Below are 25,810 nucleotides of genomic sequence, written 5' to 3'. Positions count from 1 at the left end.
CCCAGGGCTTCCAGTCCCTGCTGCTTCTCTTCGGGGATTTTCTGGGGTTCAGTTAGGATAATAGTTTTCCCAAAGGACTGTGTTGGTGTGCTGGTGCCTCGGAGCTGATAGGCTTTCATTGTCAGTCAGACTTCTTACTGCCTGGCACTCTTGGTGTTTCTGATCCCCAGCCCTTTCTTGTGTTCTTATGGGAGCTCTTTGGAGTTACTCCACTTTAATCCATCTATCTGTCTGAATTATGAATATTAATGTGTGTATATAAGAATTATGAATATATGTGTTATATGTGTGTATATCTTTTTTTTTTCTATTCTAGTGTTATTTAGAAAAGAGGCAGAAAGTGTGTGCTCCTTCTGCCGTCTTGAACAAAAAGTCCCCTCTCACTGATTTTTATTTTTTAAATTTTGTGCTATTTTATGAAGGAAAGTAGGGTAGAAATAAGTGCAGATTTATTTGCTGAGCATTTACCCATCTCAGGCTCATTCTCGTACCATCTCATTAAGCCTCCTAACTATGCCAGGCACATGTGTCCCCATTTGTAGGTGACAAAACTGAGATCCAAGTAGATCACGTTACAAAAGGCAGCAGAGGAGCTGGTTGGCAGAGCTGGAGTTCAGAGTGTGTTCTCTCTCCTCCTGTCTCCTGCAGCTTCCATGGTGCCGGGTGGAGCTCCTGCCCTCTGCAGGGATGGAAGAGTGGATCAGCTTGCCCCTTGCTTTTACTGTTGACACCTTGGCTCTTCTAGGGGCCAGGGGATTCCCAGCTGGGCCTTCTGCCTTGGTTTTCAACTTCAAACATCCCTTGGTAATAGAATGCCTTCATATTACAGCTAATTAAAACGTGCTTATCTCGAAGTTGGGCCTCATTTGCAGAAATGATTTAGAAACTTGTTGGAAATGAATCCAACTCAGTAGTATAACCCAGGGTCAATCTCATGCATAAATTTTATTGTTCCATTTTGCTGTGTTTTGACTTGAACTGAACTTGATAATGTGGAATATGGACGCTGGGCCTTTCGTTGCTCATTTATTTTGCAGATATTTACTGAGTGCCTAGTGGGTGGTATCTACATTATTTAAGGAGGTCCCTTCACCCCAACCCCCATGCTTTTTTCTATTCTATTCATTCACCTGAGCTGTAAGTTCATTGTTTTGCAAAATCAGTGGACTCAAATGTGACTTTGAGCTCAGCGGAAGTGCCTGGCTTCCTATCCTTCCGCTTACAAGCTGTGTGACTTTGTACCTGTCACTTAACTTCTCTGATCTCCTGTGTTCTCACATAACCACACTTCCATCTCAGGTTTGTGGTGAGGCCTCCATGATTTACATGACCTCCCTCATTCCTGCTGCCTAGTACCATTCAGGTCATCTGGGCCCTCTGTAGGACAGCGAACATAGGCTCCATCCCAGGTTTTTTTGTCTTTTATAAATGGCTGAGTCTCAGGAGCTTTCCCGTTCAGAATAGGTGTAGTGGTGGTTTTGGTTGGGATGGTTTCCTTTCTCTCCGTATCAGTTCCCTTATTTCTGGTTGTATATCCCACAGGGACTTGATGAGGTTCAATTAAACATTCAGACTCACAAGACACACATGGGCGACACTTGGTTCCTGTCTCCTTGAAGGAGCCACCTGCCAGCAGAAGAGGATCTGTTCCTCTTCTGCAGGAGTAGTTCTAGCCACAGTCTCTGCCTTAGTCCATGGAGGTAGCCACCAGCTCCTCTGTTACCTGCCTCCCCACCCTGTGGGGTTTTAGTTTAGGTGCAAGGGAATGAGACCCACAAGGTTTGGAAGTCACCCTGGCTCACAAGCCTTATTCCTCAAAGGACCCATATCTGTTGTAGCCTTTAGTTCCATAGCCTTTAGTTCGAGGGTTTCTTGCAAGGGGGCATGTCAGTTACAAGAGTCACTGCACTCAGGAAAGTCTAAAGTTTGGTTTCTTTATCAGATATTTATAATTTATGTACAGTTACTTCCAGTCCAGGTACAGTTTACCAGTCAGAGGTCATTTTTACCATAAGCAGAGTTGCCTAGTAACATAGTTAACATCCTACTTTAATCAGGTTTCCAGGGAGTTATGCTAGACAATTAACAAAGGTGAAATTCTCTTGCAGAAGGGAAAAGGATTTGCTTAACCCTCTACCCCACATACATCATCCTGTTTTCCCCAGAGAAGTGGTGCTTTTCGGCATCTCTTTTGGAGCCATGAATGAAGTCCTTAGTATGGTTATGATATATTCCATGCTTGTTTGTTTTCTGATTGATCTATATAAGACACAGACATAAACTCTGGCCAAGAGATATCCTGTGGAGTCATATTGGCTTGGGATCAAATCCTGGCTTTGCAATTTATTAAGAGTGCATTCATTCATTCAGCCATGCAAAGAACATTCACTGACTGCTGTCTGCAGGGCTTTATGGTAGATGCTAGGCAGGAACAGGTGATTAAGACCTGGTCCTTAACCCTTGAGGAGCCACAGTCATATTAGAGAGATAGGCAAAAATAAGCAATTCCAAATGGGTGTGGGATTACCAGGCCAGGCTGAGGTGGTCAGGGAAGGCTTCCCAGAGGAGGGGGGACACCTGGTCTATGCTTGAAGGTGAATTGGCCAGGTGAAGAACATTGAGAAAAGTATTCCAGATAGAAAGAACAACATTTACAAAGGCGTAGAAGGGGTTGAGAGTGTCAAGAGATAAAGCTCAAGAGGGAAACGAGGGCATTTAGAAAGCTACTTAATATCTCAGAGCCTCAGTTTCCTCATCTACAAAATGGGATTACCATTTTGGGATGGGATTAAATTCCCGCTTATGAAATTAAATGAGATAATAATGTCTGCTTAAGCACCCGGGATAGGTTAATTTTAATTCCCTTTCCAAATCTGTCTATGGATGCCTAAGAGCCAAACTTTGACTTTGAATGAGAGACATGAGACAAGGAGAAACAAACAAACAAACAACCTGGAGGGCTTGGCCACCCACCTGTGCAATGCAAGCTTCTCCTCCAGTGACTCTTCTGTTAGTTGTCTTACCTCTTTTTTGGATGAAGCACTAAATGTTTGCGCTCTGTCTCAGATTATGTCTTACAATATCAGTGAAGCACATAATTGTGTTTTCCTAATGGCTCGACATTAACAATAAGCCACGACCCTGTTGAGGCGTTCTCTGGGACAATTTTCCATCTGCCAACAGCCTTGTGCCCGTCTGATGCTCTGTCAACACATCCTGTCATTTGCTGCTTTGTCTTGCTTTTCTGAAAGGCGGCCCCCTCCCACACGCCAGCTGGGGATGCTTAGCTTTGGGGGACATTTACTATCTAGTGACCACAAGTCACATTAGGATGAGCTGAGGAGTTATCCCGGCCATGATCAAGATCTTTCTGATGTGTAAATTGGGTCCTGTCATTTCTCTGGGTGAAACCACTCAACGGCTCTCTGTTACAGCTTGGTGAACTCTTACCAACCTAAATCAGACCTCTGCTTAAAACCTCCCAGTGGCTCCCCCTGGTGTGTAGATAACATCAAATACCTTTTTTTTTTTTGGGGGGGGGGCATAAATCCTGGTGTGATCTAGCCCCTGCCTGCTTTTCCAGCCTTACTCCCAGCTGCTCTGTCCAAGGCACCAGACTTTGTGCTGGGGATATGGTGGTGAGCAAAGACAACCTCCCCATGGCTGACCTCATTCTAGCCGTCCTGGCCTTCTTGCTTCCAGCCCCCTCATGCCTCCAGTCTCCCCCACCATCCTCTTTTTAGCTTGAGGGGCTTTGCAAATGCTATTCCCTTTGCCTGGAATGTTCTTGCCTTCACTCTTCACATGACTGGCTCTTACTCATTTTTTTTCGCCTTTTCAAAGACTCTGACCTTCTAATCACTGCGGTTATCCCATCATTTTCCATCACAGCCTCTAGTGTATTTTTTCCCCATCGCACAATGTGTCTGTGAGATTACTTGAGTGTCTGTTCCACCTTTCAGACCACTGGGGGTCATGTTTGTTTTCTTTACCACTGAGTCCCCAGCACCTCAGAATGGTGTCTGCTATAGAGTAGGTGCTCAATAAAAAATTGTTGAAAGAATATATGAGTCAGTGTGGAGGTTATATTTTCTAGAGATGGCCACTATAACATAACTTAGGCTGTGTTTCCAAGAATAAGTCACTCGCTGTCTCTGGGCCTTAACATGTCTTATGTGTATATTGTTGTCAGGAGGGTTAAACATATAAACGTGAGAGGCAGTGTCTGGGGTCTGTAAGCGTTTTGTTTGTTTGTTTTTTGTTTTAGCTTTTATTTATTTATTTATTTACTTACTTATTTATTTATTTATTTAAAGTAATCCCTACACAACAACATGGGGCTCGAACACATGACCCCGACATCAAGAGTCGCATGCTCTTTCGACTGAGCCAGCCAGGCGCCCCAGCCTGCAACTGTTAATAAATGTGAATTCCCACCGTTACCACCTGCCACCCTCCCCTCCAGCTGAGCCCAAGAAAGAAAGTTGAAGTGTAAGTCAAGAGGGATGACGTTTAAAATCGTCTGGATTTTAATCAATGCTTGGCTCTCTGGGGCAAGGGCTGGTAGACCTCAGCCCCCTGTTTTGTCCGCCTCCCATCTCCCGGCCGGTGGTGACCTTGCCGCTTTCGAGGGGAGGGTATCACTCCCTGTTGCCTGGGTTGGGGTATCTGGGGCACGGTGGGCCTGGCCTTCAGAGATAGCACAATCTCCAGCTCGTGGGAACATTTCTGTTGAGCAAGCAGGAGTTTTGGGTGACTTCTCTCCAGAAGGGATGACCCCCTTCTTTTTATTAAACTGTAAATTATAAAGATTATGTTACCTGCCCAAACGTTTAGGGAATGGGGGAGATCCCCTGCCACGACCCCACCGTGCAGACTAAAGAACAGTGTTGATTTGGGTCCTTTCCTTTCTGAATATTCAGTGCAGACTGTTCTGCCCCACCTGGATCCTCCAGGAACCCCTTACCTGTCTCATCTTTTCTCTTTTCATGGACCATAATTTGCATTTCTTGTTTATGTCCCACCCACACTGCTAGAATATTAGCTTCACAAGGACGGGGGTCTGTGGGAGCAGCTCTGATTGCTCTGCCTCTGGTTTGGGCATTTCCCACCTGCCTGGCAAACTCCTGCCCATGTGTCTTCTAGGTTTCTTCTCAAGGGCCACCCCCCCACCCCCCACCCCCGCCAGGTCTTTACTGCTGTTCTCTGTGCCGCTGTCATTGCCCCTTCAACATCTGGAACACCTTAGGCTCCCTGAGAGGTGGGATGCTCTCTGTCCCCAGGAGATAGGGCCTTGAAGGCCATGTCTAGGAGCTTGGACTTTGTCTCAAAGGGCAGTGGGAGCTGAGGTGTATTGCATTTTAGAAGAATCTTGGCAGCTGTCTTCTGGGGAAAACTTTGGATGAGGGTGAGAGTGGATGCAGGTGATTACTATTATTTAGGAGAGACTCGATGATGGCTTCCTGCACTGTCCAACATGATAGCCACTGGCCACATGTGGCTATTTAAATTTAATATCAAATCAAATCAAATTGAACTCCTAGGTCTCACTAGTGCTCGATAGCCACTGGGCTGTGCAGATACAGAACATTCCCACCATTGCAGAAAGACCCAGGCTGTTGGCTGTGGGCCAAAGTAGAACCCAAAGTGAACATTTTTATGGCTCTTGATTTGGATTGTCATGTCATTTTCCAGAAGAGTCATCCACATTCCCTAGCAGCACGAGAAAGCGTCCATTTTGTCCCACCCTTCTGACGTGGCTTATTGTCTTTTGAGGAACCTTCAATTGTGTATATGCCTCTTGTCAAACCTGCCTTCACTTAGGGTGTAACATGTGGACCATGAGGTCTTTGTGATCAGGGAATTATATGTATATTAATGCAGATTTCAATAAAAAGAGTTATGTTTGCCATTGTGGTACGGTCTGATGCTGTTTAAATGCCTTTGGTAATATCTTCAATCAGATGGCAAATAGAAAACAGGAAAGTTAGTAATAAAAAATGAATTAGGACGATTAGCAAAAGGTGAAGCGCTTCCCTCCTCAGGCAACAGGCAGAGTTGACGGAGCTTTGCAGGGTGTTCCTGTCCAAACACACGTCTGGATTATTGCAGTCTCCGGGGCTGGCCCTGGGGTCTGCTCGGCACATAGGACTTGGTTATTGCCTTTAGTTTTGCAAAGGTCATGGACAACCCCTTAGAGGGTCTCTGAGGGACTCACACCAGGATGAGGGGGCTCATACCCTGGGGTGGCTGGATGGGGCCTCTGAAGAGGGGTTTCTGACTCAGGGCAGGCCAGGAATTTGCTTCTTCCAGGGCAGAGACATCTATGGCCTTGTTCCCCCTCCCTACCCACCAGGATCTTGGAGAATCCTAACCTCCCCTCTTTCTAGCATCTTCTGCAGGGGTGCCCTTGGGGAACTTTTCTTCGCTGTCTGGTGTTAGGGGTGCGGTCTCCTCAAGAAGGGGTAGAGGCAAAGGCTTTAACTGACTAATGCAGACACTGGACTCGTTCCAAGAGAAACAGAATTCTGGTGACCAAGTAGGGTGTGGGATTGGAGCTCAGGCCAGAAGGACATGGAGCTTGCATCTTGCTAATGTTGTAACTCACACTCACCAGAAGGTGGGCCATGGAGATAACACACTGGTGTGTGGGGTGGTTATGTCCACACTAGCTGGCTCACCTCCACAGTCAATAATCAGGGTTGGATAATGCCCACGTTAGCTGTATAATTGCTGTAACAGATGGGCGCGTGTTGTTAATACCATATTTGCTGGATGGTCCCGCAGTTGGCTGGTGACTACCTACCTTAAGCCAGAGCTTCTCAAAACTTGAACATGCATGTAGATCACATAGAGTCTTGTTAAAATGCAGATCCAGATTTGGGAGACCTGGAGTAGGGCCGGAGATTTTTCAGCTCTTAACAAGGTCTGGAAGATGCTGGGCTGCTGGTCAGCGGACCACAATTTGAGAATCAAGTCCTTTGTGTCAGGATGAGCTCCCAAGAAGCAGAGCCTGAGACAAGGATGCTTGTCAAAGAGATCCAGTGGGGTGCCCTCCTGAGAAGGGTCATGGGGGCCCAGGACAAGCCTGGAGGAGGAGGGGAGCAAGGAGGTGGTCTCAGCTGGAGACCTGCTTCAGCCTGATCCTGTGGGGAACCCTGGAGCAAGAGTGGCACTACAGAGCTGGTCCCGTCTTGAGGTCAGGGCTGTGGGTGGCCTTTTGCACACCCTTGTCAGTTGGTCACTGGCCATAGGCTTCCTCAGGGAGGGGTGGGGGAGGAGTGATATGCTTCCTATGCTTTTCTCCTATCAGCCAAGGGCTCTTCAGCAGAGGAAGGGATATTAGCACCCATTTACTGGGGGATGGGTACAGAGCTGAAAAGGGAGATCTGGGTAAGACCCCATCAGTATCCACACACTGTATCCTTGTCTGATAGCCTTGAGAGTGTGGACAAGGAGGCAGGACTGTTTGCTCTTGTTTGAAGTCTGCTGTGAGACCTTGGGTAAGCCACTTCTGCTCTCTGGGCACTGTGCTGCAGCCTCACAAGGTTTTGCTCATGATTGGTCCTTGGTCTTTGTCCTTAGGTTGTGATAGAGCCTGCAGGTAGGGATGGGCAGATAGGTGGGGCTCTGTACAGGATAAGACAACTCTTACTTCAGAGCTGAAGGTGGGGGGAGGAGGGAGAGAGGAAAAAGAGAGGGAAGAGGGTGGGAGAAGGGAAGATAAAGGGAGGGAGGGGGAGAGGGAGAGAGAGAGAGAGAGAATCCCTGAGACCTGTAGTGTTCAGGGAGGACTTCCTGGCAGAGGGAGGCATTTAGGCAGGACCTCCAAGAAGGATAGGATGAGGACCTATAGAGGAGGGGAGAGCAGAAGAGCCATTAATTTAGTATCTATCATGGGATGGGTATTTCACTTACATTATTTATTTACTCTTTGCAACCACACTTGGAGTAGAAGCTGATCCCGCTGTGCAGATAAGCTGAGGCACCGGGAGTGTGGTGACTGGGCCCTGGTCACACTGGGACTGGAACCCAAACCTGTGAGCTAGGACCCCCATTTTTGGCCTCCATGACTGCACCAAGCAGGGAGGGGGTGTGACCAAGGCCAAGGGGACCAGTGGCTTAGGGAACTATGGCAGAGCTGTCTGGATGGGTATAGGCTCGTGTGGAAGAAGAGGCAAAACCTGCAACTTGGGAAGGGCATTGAGTGCCAGGCCCTGGAGTTTGGGTCCTATGGGGGGAGCTGCAGAGGGCTTTGGGGCAGGCGTGGTGTGTGCAAGGGGAGTGAGCCAGTGTTGTGCCCCTCTGCTCTGGGGCCCTTCCTGCCCCCACACTGGTGCATCTATCTTCCCTGATTCAGCTTATTCATCAGTGTGTTTGTGTGCGTGCGTGCGTGTGTGTTTGTGTGTGTGTGTGTGTGTGTGTGTGTGTACATGTGCATGTGGGGTGGGGTGGGGTGGGATGGAGTCCATCCCCGACCCTTTCTGTAGACCATTTTCTGGGCATTTGGGGTCCTTGGGGCAGAGGGGCTTCCGCTTTTGCTGTAGGCGCTCTGTGGGACGGAAGGCCTGGAATAACACTGCTACCCAGCAGTCTCAGTGTAGGGAAGAGCTGGTTGCCACTGTGACAAGCCCCCCTTCCTGCCTCCCTCCTTCCTGCGTGGCCAGCCCCAGGCCGCACACCCCGTGCCTTGGAGGCAAAGGGAGGAAGGACCACAGACAATTATCCCAGATGAAGGTAGATGTGGGCTTGGGTGTGTCAAGACTTTGAGGCTGAGGATTCAGGTCTGAAACATCTTCAGCCTTCTTTACTCTCTTATCCGTGGCCCGAGTTTTTTCTCCCCCAGTAGAATCTGGCAATACCCAGCTCTTTCTCATTCTTCATGTAAGCCTCTCTCTCTCTCTCTGGATGTTATGTAAGCTACAGTCACAACTTGGCACCTGGCACAAGATGTTGATATCAAACATGGAAACTGTTACTGCCAAGTTGGGTGGCAAGGGGAGTGGTGTGAGAGGTACCCGCTAAGTGGGGGTGGGGACAGAGGAGGAGCTACTATCTACTGGATCCATACTATGTGCCAGGGGTCTTATGTATACTGTTTTGCTTAACCCTCACAATAGTCCTGCAAGGTACATATTATTTTTACCATGTCACAGACACCTGACACCTGGTCAGGTAACACCAGAAGCTCGGATAGAGAACTTGTCTAAGGTCACACAGCCTGCAGGTAGCAGAATGGATCACGAACCAGAATCTATCTAGCTCTGAAGTCATGATGCTTATTCTGCACCATATGCAAGTATCTTTAGCTTCCTTTGAGGGGCCCTTTTGCATGTGTTCCCTGCTTAGACTCAAACCATCTCAACCTAGGAGACTTGGCATGGGATGTGTTATTCCCACTGCACAGACAGAGGTGAGTGCCTGCCTTGTCCAGGCTCAAACCAAGGTCATAGGCCAGTAGGGCTCAAACCCAGGGTTTGAGCTGCTTTCTACGTCCCAAGAGGCATTTGTTGTTCTCAGCTTGATGTTGTATAGACCAGACACACTTGTTCTTTGGCTGTGAGCGCATCATGGCCAATGCTCTTCTGTTAGCTCCTGTATCAGTTGTCTGTTGCTGCATACAAAGCCACCTAAGATTAGTGCTTCAAAGCAACTGTTTTATTTAGCTCACAATCTGTGGGTTAGCTGGAAGACTCTCTGGGCATGGGCTGGCTGGTCTCCGCGGGGCTCCCTCCTGCATCTGTGATCAGTCGGTCATTTATCTGGCAGCTGGATGATCTAGGATGGCCACACTCACCTGTTTGGTGGTTGGCAGGCTGCTGGCTGGGAGCTGGCTGAATGTTGGCTGGGCTTTCCCCAAAACCTCTTCCTCCAGCAGGCCAGCTCGGGCTCCTTCACTTAGCGCTTCGGGGCTCCTGGTGCAGCAAGACAAGATGCTCTAGTTCACAAGTGCTGTTCAAGTTTTTCCTTATGAAACACTTGCTGCTGTCTCAGTGACCACATAAAGTCACATGGCTAAGCCCACCTTCAAGGTGTGAAGAAAGACTCCATCTCTTGATAAGAGGAGCAGTGACGTCACTGTGCAGAGGGCCTATGTGTAGAAACGGGAGGACCTGCATTCATCTTTATAATCTATCATGGCTGGCAGCAAACATTTATGGAGCCCCTGCTGTGTGCCAGGAACTGTGGCAGGAACTCCAGGGTGAACAAGAGACCTATAATGACATAATGGAACACAAAATGGGAGCATGACAAGGTTGGTCAGGAGAGCTGCACAAGTGCTATGAGCCCAGGTAACGGAGGGTCAGAAAGGACTTCAGGAGTTACAGGAAGATGCGTTGCTAGGTGGTGGGGGCAGGGTAGGCATTCTAGATAGTGAGAACAGCATGTGCAAAGGTCCTGTGGAAGGAGAGACTTGGCACATTTAAGCACCCATTGATGTGCCAGTTCCCTCTAAGTGTCAGCATGCTTGGGCTGCGAAAGGAACTTTGGTTCATAGATGTCCCTTGAGCAGCCCCCATGTGACACAGTTTCAGTAGGGAGGTGGTGAGAGACCTTTCCATGGGCAGCTTATACATTGTGCAGCTGGGCTTGGTGGCCTTTGGGAAGAGGGAGAGATTAATGCTCACGTAGGCACCCAGGAAATCCTGTGGAAGAGGAGGGATTTGGGCGTTGGAAACGACAAGGAGGCAGTGAGGGAGAAGTCATAGGTATAGGATTGAGGGGCAGGTCTAGGGTGCTGGGTTAAGTAAGGGTTTGGATTTAGTTCTGTTGGTCAGTGATCTTTGAACCATGAACTGAGAATGGTATCAGATCTGGGGTGGGGACCTGAGTGCCCAGCCCCCTGGGGAACCACCTACTTACTCCCGTGAGCTGCCTTCGATGTCCCTGAGCCTTCAGCAGGCTCTCTCAAGGCATATCAGACGGTGCAGTTTTAGAAAGGCCTGATCATAAATGAGCCAGCACAGAAGTGGAAAAATGGGACAGGTCAGACAAATTCAAGTTTGAATTCCTGCTCCTTGTGACATCACCATGAACCTCCAGGCAAGTGCCACCGGCCTCAAGCCTTGGTTTTCTCATCTGAAAATGGGGGCCTGGTCCCATCCACCCTGGGTTGGACTGAGCCCCTGTGGGGCGGAGTTAATCTTAGTGCCTGTTCTATGCATGCAGGCTCTTCCTGTGTGCAGCCAAGGACAGTGCAGGGGCCTAGGTGACTGCCAAGTCGGAGTATAGCAAACACTCCTCTGTACCGGGCCCCAGAATAAACAGAAACCACGGCAACTGGGATGCATCACATGGCCGGCAGCCCATCTTGCTGCTGATGGCCAGGGGATGTCACAGATGCCCACCACCGGTGGGGTGACCCTTGGGAACTCCCTTAGCCCTCCTCTCTGCCTGAGGTAGGACCTAGTAGTTCTAGCAAAATCAATCCTGACTTTGGGTTTTATCCAACCTCATATTTTATTATTGAATTTTATTTTTTCCGTCTTGTCCCAGAAAGCATGTCCTAAATGAGATAAGTTGGAGCAAACCTCCCTGCCCTCTCCTTCCCTCTGTCATCTCCTGTTGGATGCCCTGGACGGAGTTGCCAGGATGCTGCTGGAGATCAGCACCGAAATAGCAACGCGTCTATTCTGGGAGTGTGGGCACAGGGCCAGTGGTCTCTGCCAGTGTCCACAGACATCCAGCAAGGTGGTGGCATTAATCCCCTACTTTGCAGAGAGGCTCACCCTTACCTGAGAGGTTCACAGCTACTAGCAGAGCTGGGATTTGAACCTGGGTCTTCATGCTTCGGAACTCATTTCCATACTGTCTTTGGTTGAACTGGGGGTTCAGGCACCAGTAGAGCTAGGAAGAGTGTGTTTGTCAGCTCCCCATGTGGGGGCCGCTGGCTTGCGATGCCTGCCCCACCACACAGGGGTCCAGGGCAGTGGTGGTGGTGGTGGAGGGGCGGCTAAGGTGGCCTTGGAGACTGAGAAGATTTTCAGTCCTTGTGCTTCAGCCTGTCAGCCTCCTTGTGCACCTCTGGCAGGAGTGGACCTAGACCTTTGCTTCCAGAAGCATGGCTTTGCCTTGGCTGGATGTTGAGAGTGGGGCTTCCTGGAGCCACTGGCTTCTCTCTCTACATCTGCAGCCATCCAGACTGGAGAGTCAAAGTCCAGGCTAGGGTGATCCCTTTGTCTCTTGGAACCTTGACTCATCTGTAAAATGAGGGATCTGGTGACTCAGTTGACAACACCACAGTGAGCATGGACGGCAGGCCCAGAACCTTCCTTCCAGTCCTGTCTGTGACACTTACTAGCTGTGAGCATCCAGCAAGTTACTTAACTTCTCTGTGCCTTAGTTTCCTCCTCTGTGATACGGGGATAATAATTGCATCTACCTAACAGGGTTGTCTTGAGAACCAATATGTGTAAATGCAGGAAGCAGTACCTGGGATAGAGTATGTGCTGCTGTAAGCGTTACCTTGTGTTGGGAAGTTAGTGTGGCTATCACAGGACCTGTCCTTGTGCTTGGCAGGAAGCAAATGCTCAGAAACTGCTTTTGGCTGAGGAGGGGAGGAAGAAGGTGATACCGCCGGGCCTGCTGTGGGACCTGGGGACACCCACCTAACCTCTCAGAGTCTCACTTTTGGTGGTTCCTTGTTTATTTTTGGTTATTCAGTGACAAGAACACATATGAAGCTATAAGAGTATATTTAATACATTCCAAAATTAGAGACAAAGAAAATAGAAAATAGAAAAAATTCTAGGTGGAAAAATGAAAGCAGGTATGTTGGTCCTGGGGCTCTGCAGTTATAGAAATCAGAAAATCCAGCTCTGGGCTTCCTGGCAGATGAGTGAAAAGGGAAATAGATTTACCCCAGGATTTCTTTGATAAGGGGGAAGAGGCTTGACAGGTCCTCACAAGAAATACTGTCTTAACTGGCATTTGGAGCTGAAAGAAATTCCTCTCACCAGCCTCATGGAAGTTCTCAGGCTTTAGTTTCCCGTAAAATGGGGGAAATGGGGATGAGACCATTCTTCCTTGCTACTCCGGCTGATTGTGGGGATTATGTGGGTATAAAGTACGTGGTGTATGCCCAGCGAGTCGTGGGCACTCGGAGGGCACACTTCTCGCCCGTGTGCCCTGTCATGGCTAACACCTGCCGATTTCTGGACGAAAGCTGAAGTCCAAACATACCCGGCAGTGCCTGGAGAGCACAGCTCTGCTGTTGGGACCCAGTCAGGGGGAGTCTCGTGTGTGGGAGGTGGTGACTGTTTCATAACAGGACAGATGCCAAGGCCAGTGGGCACTGTGACACAATGAGGCATAAGCCCCACAAATGAGCATGTGCAGTGTGTCTGAGGACTACATGAAGGCCACCTGGTGCAGTCAGACATGAGTTCGAATTCCAGGAGGGCTGCAGGGTGGCGGAGAGAGTGTTAGGCATTTACAGAGGATGAAGGGAGGCAGGGTCCTGTGCACCGTCAGGTGTCCAGTGCGGCCCCACACTGGCTGGCAGTTTTGGCGAGGAGGCACATGGGATGAAGCCAACCACGGTGCCCCAGTGGGTGTGAGGATCCAGACAGGCACCACAGAGGCGCAAAGCGGCTTTAATCACTTCCCTTGGGCGAGATTTATTCAACAGCAGCTCAGAGCCTCCAGCATTTACAGGTGCTGACGGGGGCATCACAATATTGTGAAATTAAGCAGGGAGCCGACTTCATTACAGCTTACCTGGCAAGGAGGCAGCTGCCTTAGTTAGCAGCGATGGCTGGATGTGACAGAGCTAAAATTGAACTTGGCAATTAGGCTCGTGAGAGGTTCTCGGTGCTGTAAAAGGAAGTTCCATGGAAATCAACCCTGGTAATCACAGGGTTTACAATTAGTCAGTTACTATTAAGGTTGCCCTGTCAGCATATACTGCAGGGCAATGCAGGGGAACAGGGATGGAAACTTGGGTTTTGACTGTCTCGGGTTACCATGTGCTTGCCTGCACCAGCTTTTTCTGTTTGTTCCGGGGCAGAAGATTGACAGACCCTGTGTTAATGTCATGGTGCAGGTGCAGTGTTCCCATTTGCATTATGGATCATTTTAAAGTCCTTTTTTTTGTTTAAATTTTTTTGGCATGAGCTTGCACCTCTTTCTCATTTTTGGGTTTCTCCTGACTTGTGAGGAGTTGTTTTCCCAAACAGCTTCGTATCTCTCCTTGGGATATTGCACATGAAGAGCTCAGCGTTTTGTTGACTCTTGGTACCGGAGAAAGGAATCATGCGATATTATTGAAGGTTTTTGAGCACCCTCATGGAATTATTTTTATTAAGCCATAACTAGAATATTTCAACAACCTCAGAATATTGTCCCCATTTTGCAGATAAAGGCAGTGAGGAGCTGGTGTGCACTTGGCTACTGGTGCTGAGAGAGGCAGACAGAAGGAAAGAACTAACACAGGTTCGCTGCTGAGTCGGCCTGGGGTGTGTGCACTGACCCTCTCGAATGGGAAGATGGAAACTCAAGCCACCTCATTGCTTTGAGCCCCAGTCAATTCATCTGTAAAATGGGAACTTGTACCCGGCAGCATGTAAAGATTAAGTGAGATAATTCAGGCACAGTAGAAGGTCAGCACAGGTGGCTTTTGTTACTAACACTAATATTTATTGTCCACTCACTTTGTGCCATGAGTGACGGTGGCTTCGCACAAAGACCGCACAAGGCAGTCTTAAGTAAATGCAGGCTCAGAGAGGGTATGACTTTGTCCAGGTCTTCTTAGTAAGGGGTGGTGCCAGGATTCAGACTCAGGCAGTCAGGCCCCCAGAGTCTGGCCCTTGCCCCTGCCCCCAACTCTGGGAGCAGTTGAATGTCAAGAAAACAAGGCAGCCTGGATGAGCTGCTTCTGTGGCTGAGAAGAGAGAAGCATTAAAACAGAAATATCTTTCCAAAAGGCTTCGGCTCCTTCACATGAAGCTGAGTCATCTCTCTGTGTTTTGAACCGTAACCATCAAGCTGCCTCAAAATGCCCCAAATAAAAATAAAAATAAAAAATGCTGAGTTCTCCCAAGAGGAGCTGAGTAGAGGGTCCGAAGAGCTGGGACCCCTGCCACCCTGCACTGGGTACCTTGGCCCAAGTGTTTAATGGGGCAGGCGCTCTCAGGGTGAATGGGTCCAGGTCGGGAAGCTGTTCTGTGCCTGAATGCATGGGGACAGCATGGTCACAACCCCAGAATTCCTGCACGTAATGGAGTTCAGTGTTTAATGGAGAATGCAGGGATTTTCTGCACCTGCCCCGTGTCACCCCACCTCTGCCTCTTAACATGCTTCCTCCTGTCTCTGTGTACCCAACCCTGCCCCTCCTTCCACACTCAGCCAATGACACTGAGGTTCTTAGCTGTGAGCACTGTATCCCTTATATAATATTTTCTCACCTACATACATGAGCTGAGATGTCTTTGGGATCAAGGACAGTGTCCTAATTACACACTGCCCTTGTGTCTGGAACCGTCCCTTGCGTAGAGTAGGAAATAGGCAGAGGGAGGGAACAGAAAATGCTATTGACTGAATGAATTAATAAATGATAATTGAAGGCTTTTTACCTTCACGCTTTCTCAGTCACAATAAATTATACCTTTTTCTTCTCAGTCTCTGATTCCCAGTTAGAAAGTTTAACATCCAGCAAGCACTATGGGCTTCTTTCCAGATCAGTGAACGCAGGTCATTTGTCTGGCTGCATACTATTCCATGGTACAGAGACTTGTGGCTTATTGAGCCTATACCCTATCAATGGATTTTATTCTCATTTTCATTTTCTTATAAATAATGTTGTAATAAAGAAATAAATGTCCCTGTGCAAATAAAGTTGAGCCTAGAAAGTCCTTTTCCATCTTAAGCCCATATAAGCATTCAAGGATGGACTTTTCTAGCACTCCCCCAGCTTTGTGTGTATGTTTCCAGATCTTCAGTATATCTGAAATTTCCACCTCTCTATTGTAGTGCAAAATGTGCATCTCCCTCTCCTTCACACAAGTTCCGTGTGCTTGGAACTAGGCCTTGGATCTACAGATTGTGTGTACTTTCTATTTGTTGAGCATCTGCTGTGTGTCAGGCCCTCTGCTAGGAGATGAGACCCAGAGATGAGCAAGGCAGAGGGCTCCTGGCCATCGTGGAGCTCGCAGCCTAGTGAAGAAGATGAACAATAAACAAATAAAAGCAGCCATCAAAACAAACAACCAGAAAACATTGGCTGGAGGGGTGGGCTGTGAACAGTGTAATTCAGGGTGGGTGAGTCAGAGGAGCCCTTTCTGGGAAGGAAGGAGATCTTTGAGCAGAATGCGAAGGATGAGAAGTCAGTTGTGTGAAGGCCTGGGCAAGGGAACGGCACGAGAAGGGTGTAGAGGTACGGGTGCAAGACTCTTCCTCTCTGGAGCCCCTTCTAGTCCCCCTGCCCCCTCCTCATGCAGATATGCTGGTCATCAGTCTCTTTTATCACCATGTGTTCCCCAGGTCTTTCTTGTCACTTAGTTTATTATTGTTACAAGTGTTCAATATTGGGGTGATTCCCAGAACTCCTCTCACTGAGTTCTGAGCATCCTCAGCTCTGTGAGGCTTCCTCAGCAGCCTCTGGTGTTTCTAAAATGTCCAAAAATGAAAATTGGTTTAACAGGGCCTGGCACAGTACATGGCACTTAATAGGCACTGTCATCCCCATTTTACAGATGAAGAGACTAAGGCGTGGGGACGCTAATTATTCCAGTAGGCAGAGCCAGGGTTTGAACCCAGTTCTGTCTTATTCCTAAGTCCACATTCTTCACGGAGCCGAGTTAACTGCACTTGTGTGGAAGCTAACGAGCTTCAGACCAGCCCTGTCCCAAGCCTGATCCAGCCTCATGGTGGGTGACCTTGGGCCTTGGCCTGCTACCCCTCAGGAGTGAGAAGGAACCGGGCAGGCTTTCATGTTTTTGTTTTAAATTACAAATGTCATACATGCTTGTGGAAAAGAGAAAAGAAGAAGAAGAAGAAGAAGAAGAAGAAGAAGAAGAAGAAGAAGAAGAAGAAGAAGAAGAAGAAACAAGACAAGAAAGAAAAAGCAACGACTGAAAATACCTCCTTATCCTACTCCCCAGGGTGACCACTATTCACAGTTTGGCATCTTTTACAGTGTGTATCCAAACACACACACAGTTGTTGTTTTTATAAAAATGGGATCACGTCCTTGATTCTTTCTCCCAACCAGTCCCAAGTCAGTACCTGCAGACCTTCCTCATCCCATCGTATTCCACAGAATGGATATATTTTAATCTGTTCAACGCAGCCCTGCTTTGAGACATTCAGCGTGCCCCCGATTCTTGTCTGTAACAAACAACATCTGTGGGTGTGCACTGTGCACGCCAGTGCAGGTATTTCCGCAGGACGGATGCTCAGAAGTCTGACTGCCAAGTGAAACGGCATGCAACTTTCACGTGTTGACAGGTGCTGCCAGGCTGCCTTCCAGAAGCTTTTCCAGCTCAATACCTGCTCCCGAGGCAGCATGCGTGAGTGGGGAAGGCTCGTAAGCCACAAACGATGCAGAGCCAGGCTGCCTCCCCTTCCGCTCCCTGAGACCTGGTGTGGAGACCGCTGCCAGGAGCTCCGAACACTCAGGCCCAGATTGGGATAGAAGATGGATTTTGATAAAAGAGATTAAATAACAGGTTTTTCCATTTCACCTTATAGGAATGGGATGGGGGGGGTGGGGGTGCCGGGCCTCCAGCCAATAGAGGACCAAGACTTGTCAGGAGGGCTTATAAAGCTTGCTATTTCTGGCATTTTTTCTCTTTCTCTGCTGATTATGCAGCAGAATCGCACAGAGGCTGTCGCGGGCGCGTTCTCTCGCTGCCAGGGCTTCTGTGGAATGAGACTCGGGCTCCTTCTACTTGGGAGACGCTGGTGCATTGCAGGTGTGTTTCAGCAGAAGGTAAGCAGCGGGTGCCTGCCACCTCCTGAGGTGGAGGCGGCCAGGCCGTTGCTGCGGGGTGAAGACAGACAGTGCCTGGGTGGGGGCAGGCAGCGACCTGGACTGGTGCCTGTCACGTTGTGGAATGAAGATGCTTTGGAGGGTTCCAGGAGGCCTGCACTTGGCAGCTCCTTCTTGAAAGGGAATTCTAAAAGTGGCTGGGATTGGCCCCTGGAGGGGCAGGTCTTGGTGCCCTGAGCATCATAGCTGCCCAGGGTACTCAGGAAGCATTTGTTCATTCACTCATTCATTCATTCATCCATTCAGCACACCCCGCAGTGGGCCTGGCCAGGTGTGGGTGGGGGGCCTGCCAACTCAGACCAGAAACAAGGGTGGGGATAACACATGGTATGGCAGGGGCCCAGAAGATACCTAGGGTGAGGAGTGGTAAGGGCTTTTCAAGGCAGGAGGGGTGAGGAGTAGCTGAGGCTGTCACTAGGAACCAAGTTTGAGCTGCTGCTTCCATTGGATTTTGGAGTTTGTAGAATCAATAAAACTTCCTCCCCAGATTTGCAAGTACCACCTTTTCCTTTTGCCTGTTAAGGATATTGAAAAATAAGCAGTTGGGATCTCCAGTTGCTGTCCTGTTGTAAAAGCAAGGACAGCAAAAGATAAGGAAGGACATTGTCACAGATTTTTTTTTAAGTTTATTTTTATTTATTTTGAGAGAGAGAGATGGAGTTTAAGTGGGGGAGGAGCAGAGAGAGAGGGCAACATTGAATCCCAAGCAGGCTCTGCACCATCAGCATGGAGCCTGACCTGGGGCTTGAACTCATGAACCATGAGATCATGTCCTGAGTTGAAATCAAGAGTCGGAGGCTTTACCAACTGAGCCACCCAGGTGCCCTGACATTGTTACAGATTTAAAGGCAAACACATACACACATAATAGGCGACAGAGATTTTGAATGCAGAAACCTACTACTAATGACATTTTCCAGCTGTCGCTGGGGAGATTGTCTTTGTGGAGGGAGTTGGCTGAGCTGGAGGTGGGGCTTGTTGCAGGTGACAGGGCTGCACCCAGCTGAGCAGGAGGCCTGACCTCTTCTGGTGCTCTGATTTATCACAGTCGTTGTGGAGAAGCTGGCTTTGTGCACGTGTGTCCCAGAAACGGAAACCGCCCTCTCAAGCCTGCTTTCCCTTGCTTGGAATGTCCCAAGGGAACCAAGAGAGACCAAGAAAGAGGAGCTTCTGTGCCCCCTGGCGTGATCTCCACTTTCTGCATGCTGGTTCTAAAGGCAAGAGGACGCAGCCCCTTAGTCTGTGGGGGATGGCCTTGGAGCCAGTCAGCCACTGAGGAAATAGCCACGGAGTGCCTCCTGTGTACCAGGGTCTGGGTTAGGTACTGGTTTCAGATCTCAGCTCTGCCACACATACAGTCTGTGACATAGGGCCAGCTTTTGGAGCTTTGCAAGTCTCTGTCTGCCTTTCCATAAAATGGGGACACTGATACCTCCCTCCTTGTGTTGTGATGATTGTGTGTTGTGCACACACATGTGCTGCCTAACACTTTGCCTTGTATGTGGTAGGACCTCCATAAATGGTGAGTGAATGAAGGAGCAAATGACCCAGAACCCATAGCTCTGCTTAGGAGAACTTCGTGGCTAACACTGTGTGTGTGTGTGTGTGTGTGTGTGTGTGTGTGTGTGTGTGTATGTGTGTGCGCGTGTGCACACACACATATGACCTGGGGAGCTCTCCCCCTTGTGCTTACAGCCAGAGACTTTGTGTTCTGGTTCTCTTCTTAGGGAGCTTGGATGCAGGGCCACATTCTGCTTCACAGTCCTGTCTGGTACGAATTTCTCTATGTCTCTGGTCACATCCATAGCTCTTGACTGGGAGAGGAGGAGTTAATTACAGGGACTTACTGGTTGTCTTGAAACAGGCTGAGTCTTATTTTTAATGCTTGCTGAGAGCCCAGGGTGGGAAGAAAGACTTTGGAAGGGAGATGGGAGTAGTCCTAGAAGGGAGGGTGTGACTGGAGTATCACCATTCCTGAATACCCCCAGATCTGGAGAACAGAAGCTGAACCCAGGGTTGGTTTTTTTTTTTTTAATGTTTTAGGTTTATTTTATTTTTTAAAGTTTATTTATTTTTGAGAGAGAGAGAGAGAGAGCGAGAGAGAGAGCAAGAGAGCAGGAGAGGGTCAGAGAGAAGAAAAGAGAGAATCCTAAGCAGTTTCCACATTGTCAGCACAGAACCTGATGCGGGCTCTAAACTCACTAACTGTGAGATCATGACCTGAGCCTAAATCAAGAGTTGGACACTTAAGCAAATGAGCCATCCAGGCACCCCTGAAGCCAGGTTGAAGACTTGGCTTTGAGTCCTGGCTCTGCTTTGGGTTTGCTGTGTGGTCTCTGGCAGGTCACTTACCTCTCTGAACCAGTTTCCTTACCTATAAAATGACAGATTATTAGAATTAAATGGGACTAGGTATATAAAGCACTGTGTTGGTGCTCAGTAAATAAAAATACTCTTCCCTCTTGGGGATGGACCCTGGAGCCTTTGACTGGGGCCCAGGGTATCTGCTGGCACACAGGGTTTGGCACACAGCAGATACCTAATGAATATTTATGGAGCGGATGAAGGTGCCCAGGGAGTGGGAAGTCAGAGTTGTATGTTTATATCCTCCTATGCAATTGCTTTGCGATCTTGAGTAAGTTCTTTGCCTTCCTTTGGTCTCTGATTCCCTTAGAAAAAAGTAGTTCAGGCTGGTCCTGCAAACTCCTACTATTCTGTTCCGTGTTGGAAATTCAAACATAAACTCATGTTTGAAATTAATTTCCTTTCTGCGATTAGTGGAACCTGTGATGACTGTCTCCCTCCTGCTGCCTCCTGCATTCGCAAACCAGTAATTAACAAAATTGGGAGCAGAGGCAGAGATGCGAGGTTTCCTGAGGAGGCCGCGCGGGCATGGCTGGGGCTCCCTCTGTGGTACCTGCTGTGATTGCCTCCAGGAGTCACCATCTCTGTCCAGTCCGGGGGCCTGGCAAGTGTTCACGTGTATGGATAATCACGAATGGAGCACTGAAATATCATAGATGGGAAGTGGTTTCTCCAGTTTCTCCCAGACCCTGGGGTGCTGTTTTCCAGGGAGGGTGTGGGGTCCTCCTGCTCTTGGGTGTCTGTCCAGATGGGCACTGATAGAGGAATCAGGTAGGCTGGGATCTTCAGTCTTCCCTTTCTTGATTTTTGGCTGAGACTTTAGGCAATGCGCTCACCATCTCTGGGTCTGCCTTGCTGTGCAGCCATGGGGGCAGCAGCCTGTTATGAATGGGGGGATCGTATAGAAAAGCCGCTTTGATTTACATCTTCTCTCCCCAGAGGATTCATCTGAAGAAGACAGTGGCTCTAAATGGTCCTTGTCTTGATTCACACGCCCCACCTTCCGACATGCCCTCCCCTGTCATGCCCATCTTGGTAAACACTGTGACTGTCTGCTCCTTGGCTTGCATCACTCCTGGCCCTTCTCTCTGCCTCACTACCCGATGGCTGTACCTGCAGGGTACAACCCCACCTCCCTACTTCACTATTACCTGTTGCTGGGTGATACAGGAACCTCTGCCCAGGCCTCCCTGCCTCCGCCTTCCTTGTAGAGTCCTCTCTCCTCACACAGGTAGCAGGATCTCTGTGAACCACTCCCCTGCTGAAAGCCTTTTGTTGGATGGTTGCTTGTAGCCTGTTGGGCCTGTTCCGATACCCTTAATGTGTATTAATGTGGCCCCTTGGGGGGCTGGGGCACCTGTCTGATTTCAGTTTTTGCAGTCAGCAAGCTAGCTTCTGCCTCCTCCCTCCCAAGCAGAATCATTGCTGCTGTACAGCTTCCTGAAGCCCCCTCCCCCACTAACCAAGCTGTCATGCTTCTGGATTTATACATGCAGACCTTTTTGTCCAGAATGTTTCCTCTACCCCTTGAACTTCTGCTCATTATTGCAGACAGAGTTGTGGCATCACTGCTTTCCAGAAGCCTGCTCTGATTGCTCATTTCTCCCACCCCCAACAGTCTGGGCCAGGGACCCTTCCCTGCCCCCACCCCATTGTAATCCTCCTCATCAGTGCTCTGATGCTCTGGGGGACTGAAGCTGGGTATGATGCATTTTATCCTCACACCCTCTGGAAGGTGATGCAACACAGAGTATCTGCTTAGGAAACATTAATTTAGGTGTAAATGCAAAGAACTCCTTGCAAATTAAGGGCCTTCAGACCTAGGCAGACTGGATTAGATCCTCAGCCTGTGGTTTGATTTGGCTTTGTTACCTTGGAGAAACCATCTAACCTCTCTGATCTTGGAGGGTCATGAGGATGGACACTATGACACTTACAACAAATTTCCTGTTATTTCCTGCCTGCTGGACTGTAAATGTCCCCAAAGGCACTTAGAACATTTAAATGGCTCCCCTACTTTGCTCTGAACAGAGCAAACCCAAAGAGGGGCCAGGCCCAGCGGCCCCCAGTACCGTGCACAGAGGAGCCCTGCACAGAACCTCAAACAGGAGCAAAAATAGCACCCATTCAGGCAACCTGAGATGCAGAAGCCACAGGAAGAAGCCGCAGGCCAAGCGGATGTCAGCTGCTCTGAGGCCCCACCGAGGCTCCTCCGATGTACCGAGCTATTGCAGGCCTCACGCCTGCCCTTACTGGCTCCTCTGACCACAGCCATCAGATAAGGCCGAGGAAAAAAGTGCTGGCTTCCTCTCTCTGGGGAGGAGTAATCTCAGTGCCATCTGTGGGGTGCACTCCACTCTCTGTTGCCTCTCTGGCATCTCTCCCCGCTGCCTCCTTGCTCGCTTTGCTTACCTTACTGGTCTTCACCCATACAGTCCCACCTTCGGGCTTTTGCACAGGTGGTTTCTCCCCCATTTACTCGCCTGACTTAGTCCCTTACCTCCTTTCAGTTTGCCCAACTGCCCCTTTCTTAGTGAGGCCCACCATGGCCACCCTCCTTAAACTCACATAGCCTCCATCCAGACATTCCTGATTCATCTCACCTGCTCACCTTTTCCTTCCTTCCCTAATTCTTGAACCTTCTAACATACTGTGGAAGTGACTTAGTTACCATATTTAATGTTTGCTTTTTGTCTTCAATGCAAGAGGCAGGCTCCAGGGATCTTTGGTCTTAGAATAGTGCCTGGACCCCAAGTAGATACTTAATAAGTATTATTTCAGGAAATGGATGCATGAGTGAGGGGATAAGAACCAGCCCAGCCATCAGAAGGGGGTTGGGCTGGATTTGTTTGGATTCTTATTTCACATGCACACTCACATGTATGAACACACGTGTGTGCTTGCATAGATATCTCTAGCCACTTTTTGAGCCTCTCAATGTTTGAGACAGGGCTGGTCTGAGGTCATCAAATAGCTCATCAAATGTTTGTAGGAAGGAAAGGGAGATTGACAGCTGGGCCAGTGTGAAGGAGACCTCGTGCTTTAGGGAAAGGGCCTTTCCAGGAGTGGGTCAGCCGGCAGGAGAGGAGAGGTCCAGTGGGAGATGGCAAGGTATGGGGCTAGAGAAAGTGGCAGGAATCAGGTCAAGCAGAACATTGGGACCAAAGAAAAGAGGTGGGAGCCTTTGAAGGACTTTAATCAAGGGAGTGACTTATTGATGATTTAAGATGGGGTTCTCCTGGTTTGTGACTAGGTGGGAAAATTCAGTCTTTGTTCTAAGAGTCAACTATATGCCAGACACTCTTGGCTGTGCTTTTCATGAGGTTTCTCATGAACCCATTATGTAGGTGAAAAAATTGAGACTCATGGAAGGGAGTTTCACAGAATCTATCCTCCATATGACAGCCTGAGTCATCTTCTAAAATGTAAATCAGAGCATGCTACTCCTTTGCAAGAACTCTCCAGGGTCTTCCCATTTGGGATAAAATCCAAATCCCTACTATGGCCCCAGGTTTTCATATGCTTTGGCTCCTGCCGACCGCTCTGATCTCAACCTTGTCCCTCCCCTGTGCTCTAGCCACATTATTTCTCCCCCATGTGACAGCTTTCTGCTTGCTGACCTCAAGGACTTTGCCCTTGGTAATCCCTCTGCCCACAGTACTTTTTGAGCCCCTAGGGCTCCCCCAGTTTAACTGTTATCTCTAGAGAGAGATCTTTTCAAGTTGTTCCTTGTTGTCTTCTATCTCTGCAAACAAGGGGTTGCTTCACAGCATTTTATCACAGTTGTGCCCATGTTTGTGTGTTTGCCTGTTTGTTGCCTGCCTTCCCCAGTAGGCTCTAAGGTCTGTGGAGGATGCAGGGAGCTCTAGGCCTGTGTGGCCTGGATGGCTGCGTGCCTCTGGACCTGCCCGAGAAGGCAAATGCCTTACGGGGACCCCTGGGAGGGGGGTGGGTAGCACCATGATTCCTGCTGCACCTGGTCTTGACTCACTCCCAATGCCGCCATATTCCCCATAAGATGCTCTACCTGGCATTTCAGCTGCCTGGAGAATCCATGAATATATGTGGAAAGAGGTCAGGTCTGGGCTTGAATCTCAGCTCAGCCACCTAATAGCTGTGAGATCTTGAGCACTTGCCTTTACCCTTTCTGAGCCTCACTTATCTCTTCTGTAAAATGGGCACACAGAGGGATGGTCTGTCAACAAGGTCCTATCACCTGTGTGCCCAGTGCTTGGTTCAGCTCTAAAATCCCTTATCTGAAATCCAAAAAGCTCCACCACCAAATACTGGTTTGTAAATATGCTGTGAACTCATTTGACCCCAGAACCTGATCTGAACTGACACAAAACTCTTCATAATTTTTACTTAATCCTTGTGTGGATATTCACAGGATATGAATGTGTTTTATTGCAGGTGTGGCCCCGGACCCCACTCCGGCTACTATGTAATTTGTGGGATTTTCACTTCCTTTTTGGAAATCAGAACACATTCTGAATTCTGGAATCCCATGAGTCTGGCTCAGGGGCTTGGATCCGTGCGTGCGAGCTGATACTGAAGACCCTCTTGGGGCCCGGAAGGGTCGGGGGGCCTGTGACAGCTGTTGCATAGCCAGAAACCTCTTGTTTCCTCTCGGTTTCTTGGTGGCCAGTGTCTTTTTAGCTGTCTGGGGTTACGTTGGGTTTTGTTTGCTCAGGGGCAGAGGTTATGGCTTGGGCAGGGTGAGCTCAGGTGCTCGAGCTTTTTTGGTTTGAATTTAAAAGGAGAATTTTTTTTCTTATGAATCATCAGAAAAAGAAATCAGAAGGAAGTGTGTGACCAAAGAGAGGAAATTAGGGTTTGCGAACTGCGTGAGTCACCCCCTTTCTGACTCCTGGGTGATCCCTTGCTCTTGGCAGTTTTCATTCATCTCTGAGACTCTCGGTTCTGTAGCTTGGAAAACATACCAGGGACTGCCGTGGTTTTATTCTGGCTCCAGCCCCGCTTCCCTTTCTAGCCATCAACATAAATGTCTCTCTTTGAATCACTGCCACACTGTTTTACTTCTTATTGCTTTATCGAATGTTTCTTCTCTGTCCAGGCTCTGCTCAGAGTCCTACTTCCTGGTCCTCCCCACCCTCGCCCAATCACTGCAGCAGCTTCTGCTTGGCTTCCTGGACAGGTTCCAGTCTTACCTTTTCCAACCCATTCTCCATCCTGAAGCCAGAGGCCAGCTTCTAAAATGCAGCCCCCCCCCCCCCCCGCCACTGCCAAAAGTAGAATAAAGTAAAGTAAAGTAAAGTAAAGTAAAGTAAAGTAAAGTAAAGTAAAGTAAAGTAAAATGCAGCTTCATTCTGGGCGTCCAACTCCTTGGTGTAGCCCTGAAAGCCCTATCATGATAAGGTCCTGTTTGCCTTGCATCTCGGCTCTCACTGCCTCTCTGTTCAGTGAATGGGCCCCCTCTCCAGCCCCCAGGTCTTG

The 25,810-nt window shown here is 48.9% G+C and overlaps 1 protein-coding gene across 8 annotated transcripts in view; it reads left to right on the top strand.

Annotated features, from left to right (window-relative positions):
* Nucleotides 1–25,810, top strand: part of TOX2 (TOX high mobility group box family member 2) — a 135,468-nt gene that overhangs the window by 9,291 nt on the left and 100,367 nt on the right. For 2 of the 8 annotated variants that reach the window (XM_019458427.2, XM_019458426.2), the window contains exon 1: nucleotides 17,804–17,929. The exons of 3 other annotated variants lie outside the window; for them this stretch is intronic. In XM_019458427.2, coding sequence (XP_019313972.1) covers nucleotides 17,804–17,929 — 126 coding nt within the window. Of the gene's footprint in view, nucleotides 1–668; nucleotides 805–17,545; nucleotides 17,667–17,803; nucleotides 17,930–25,810 lie in introns of those variants that run through there. 3 more of the 8 variants (XM_019458429.2, XM_019458434.2, XM_019458435.2) reach the window with 3 other exon arrangements.

The sequence above is a fragment of the Panthera pardus genome, unplaced genomic scaffold (genome assembly GCF_024362965.1).
Source record: "Panthera pardus isolate Hobbes unplaced genomic scaffold, ASM2436296v1 HiC_scaffold_25, whole genome shotgun sequence".
NCBI lineage: Eukaryota > Metazoa > Chordata > Mammalia > Carnivora > Felidae > Panthera > Panthera pardus.
Note: the sequence above shows the minus strand (reverse complement) of the source record. Positions and strands in the feature narration are given on the sequence as shown.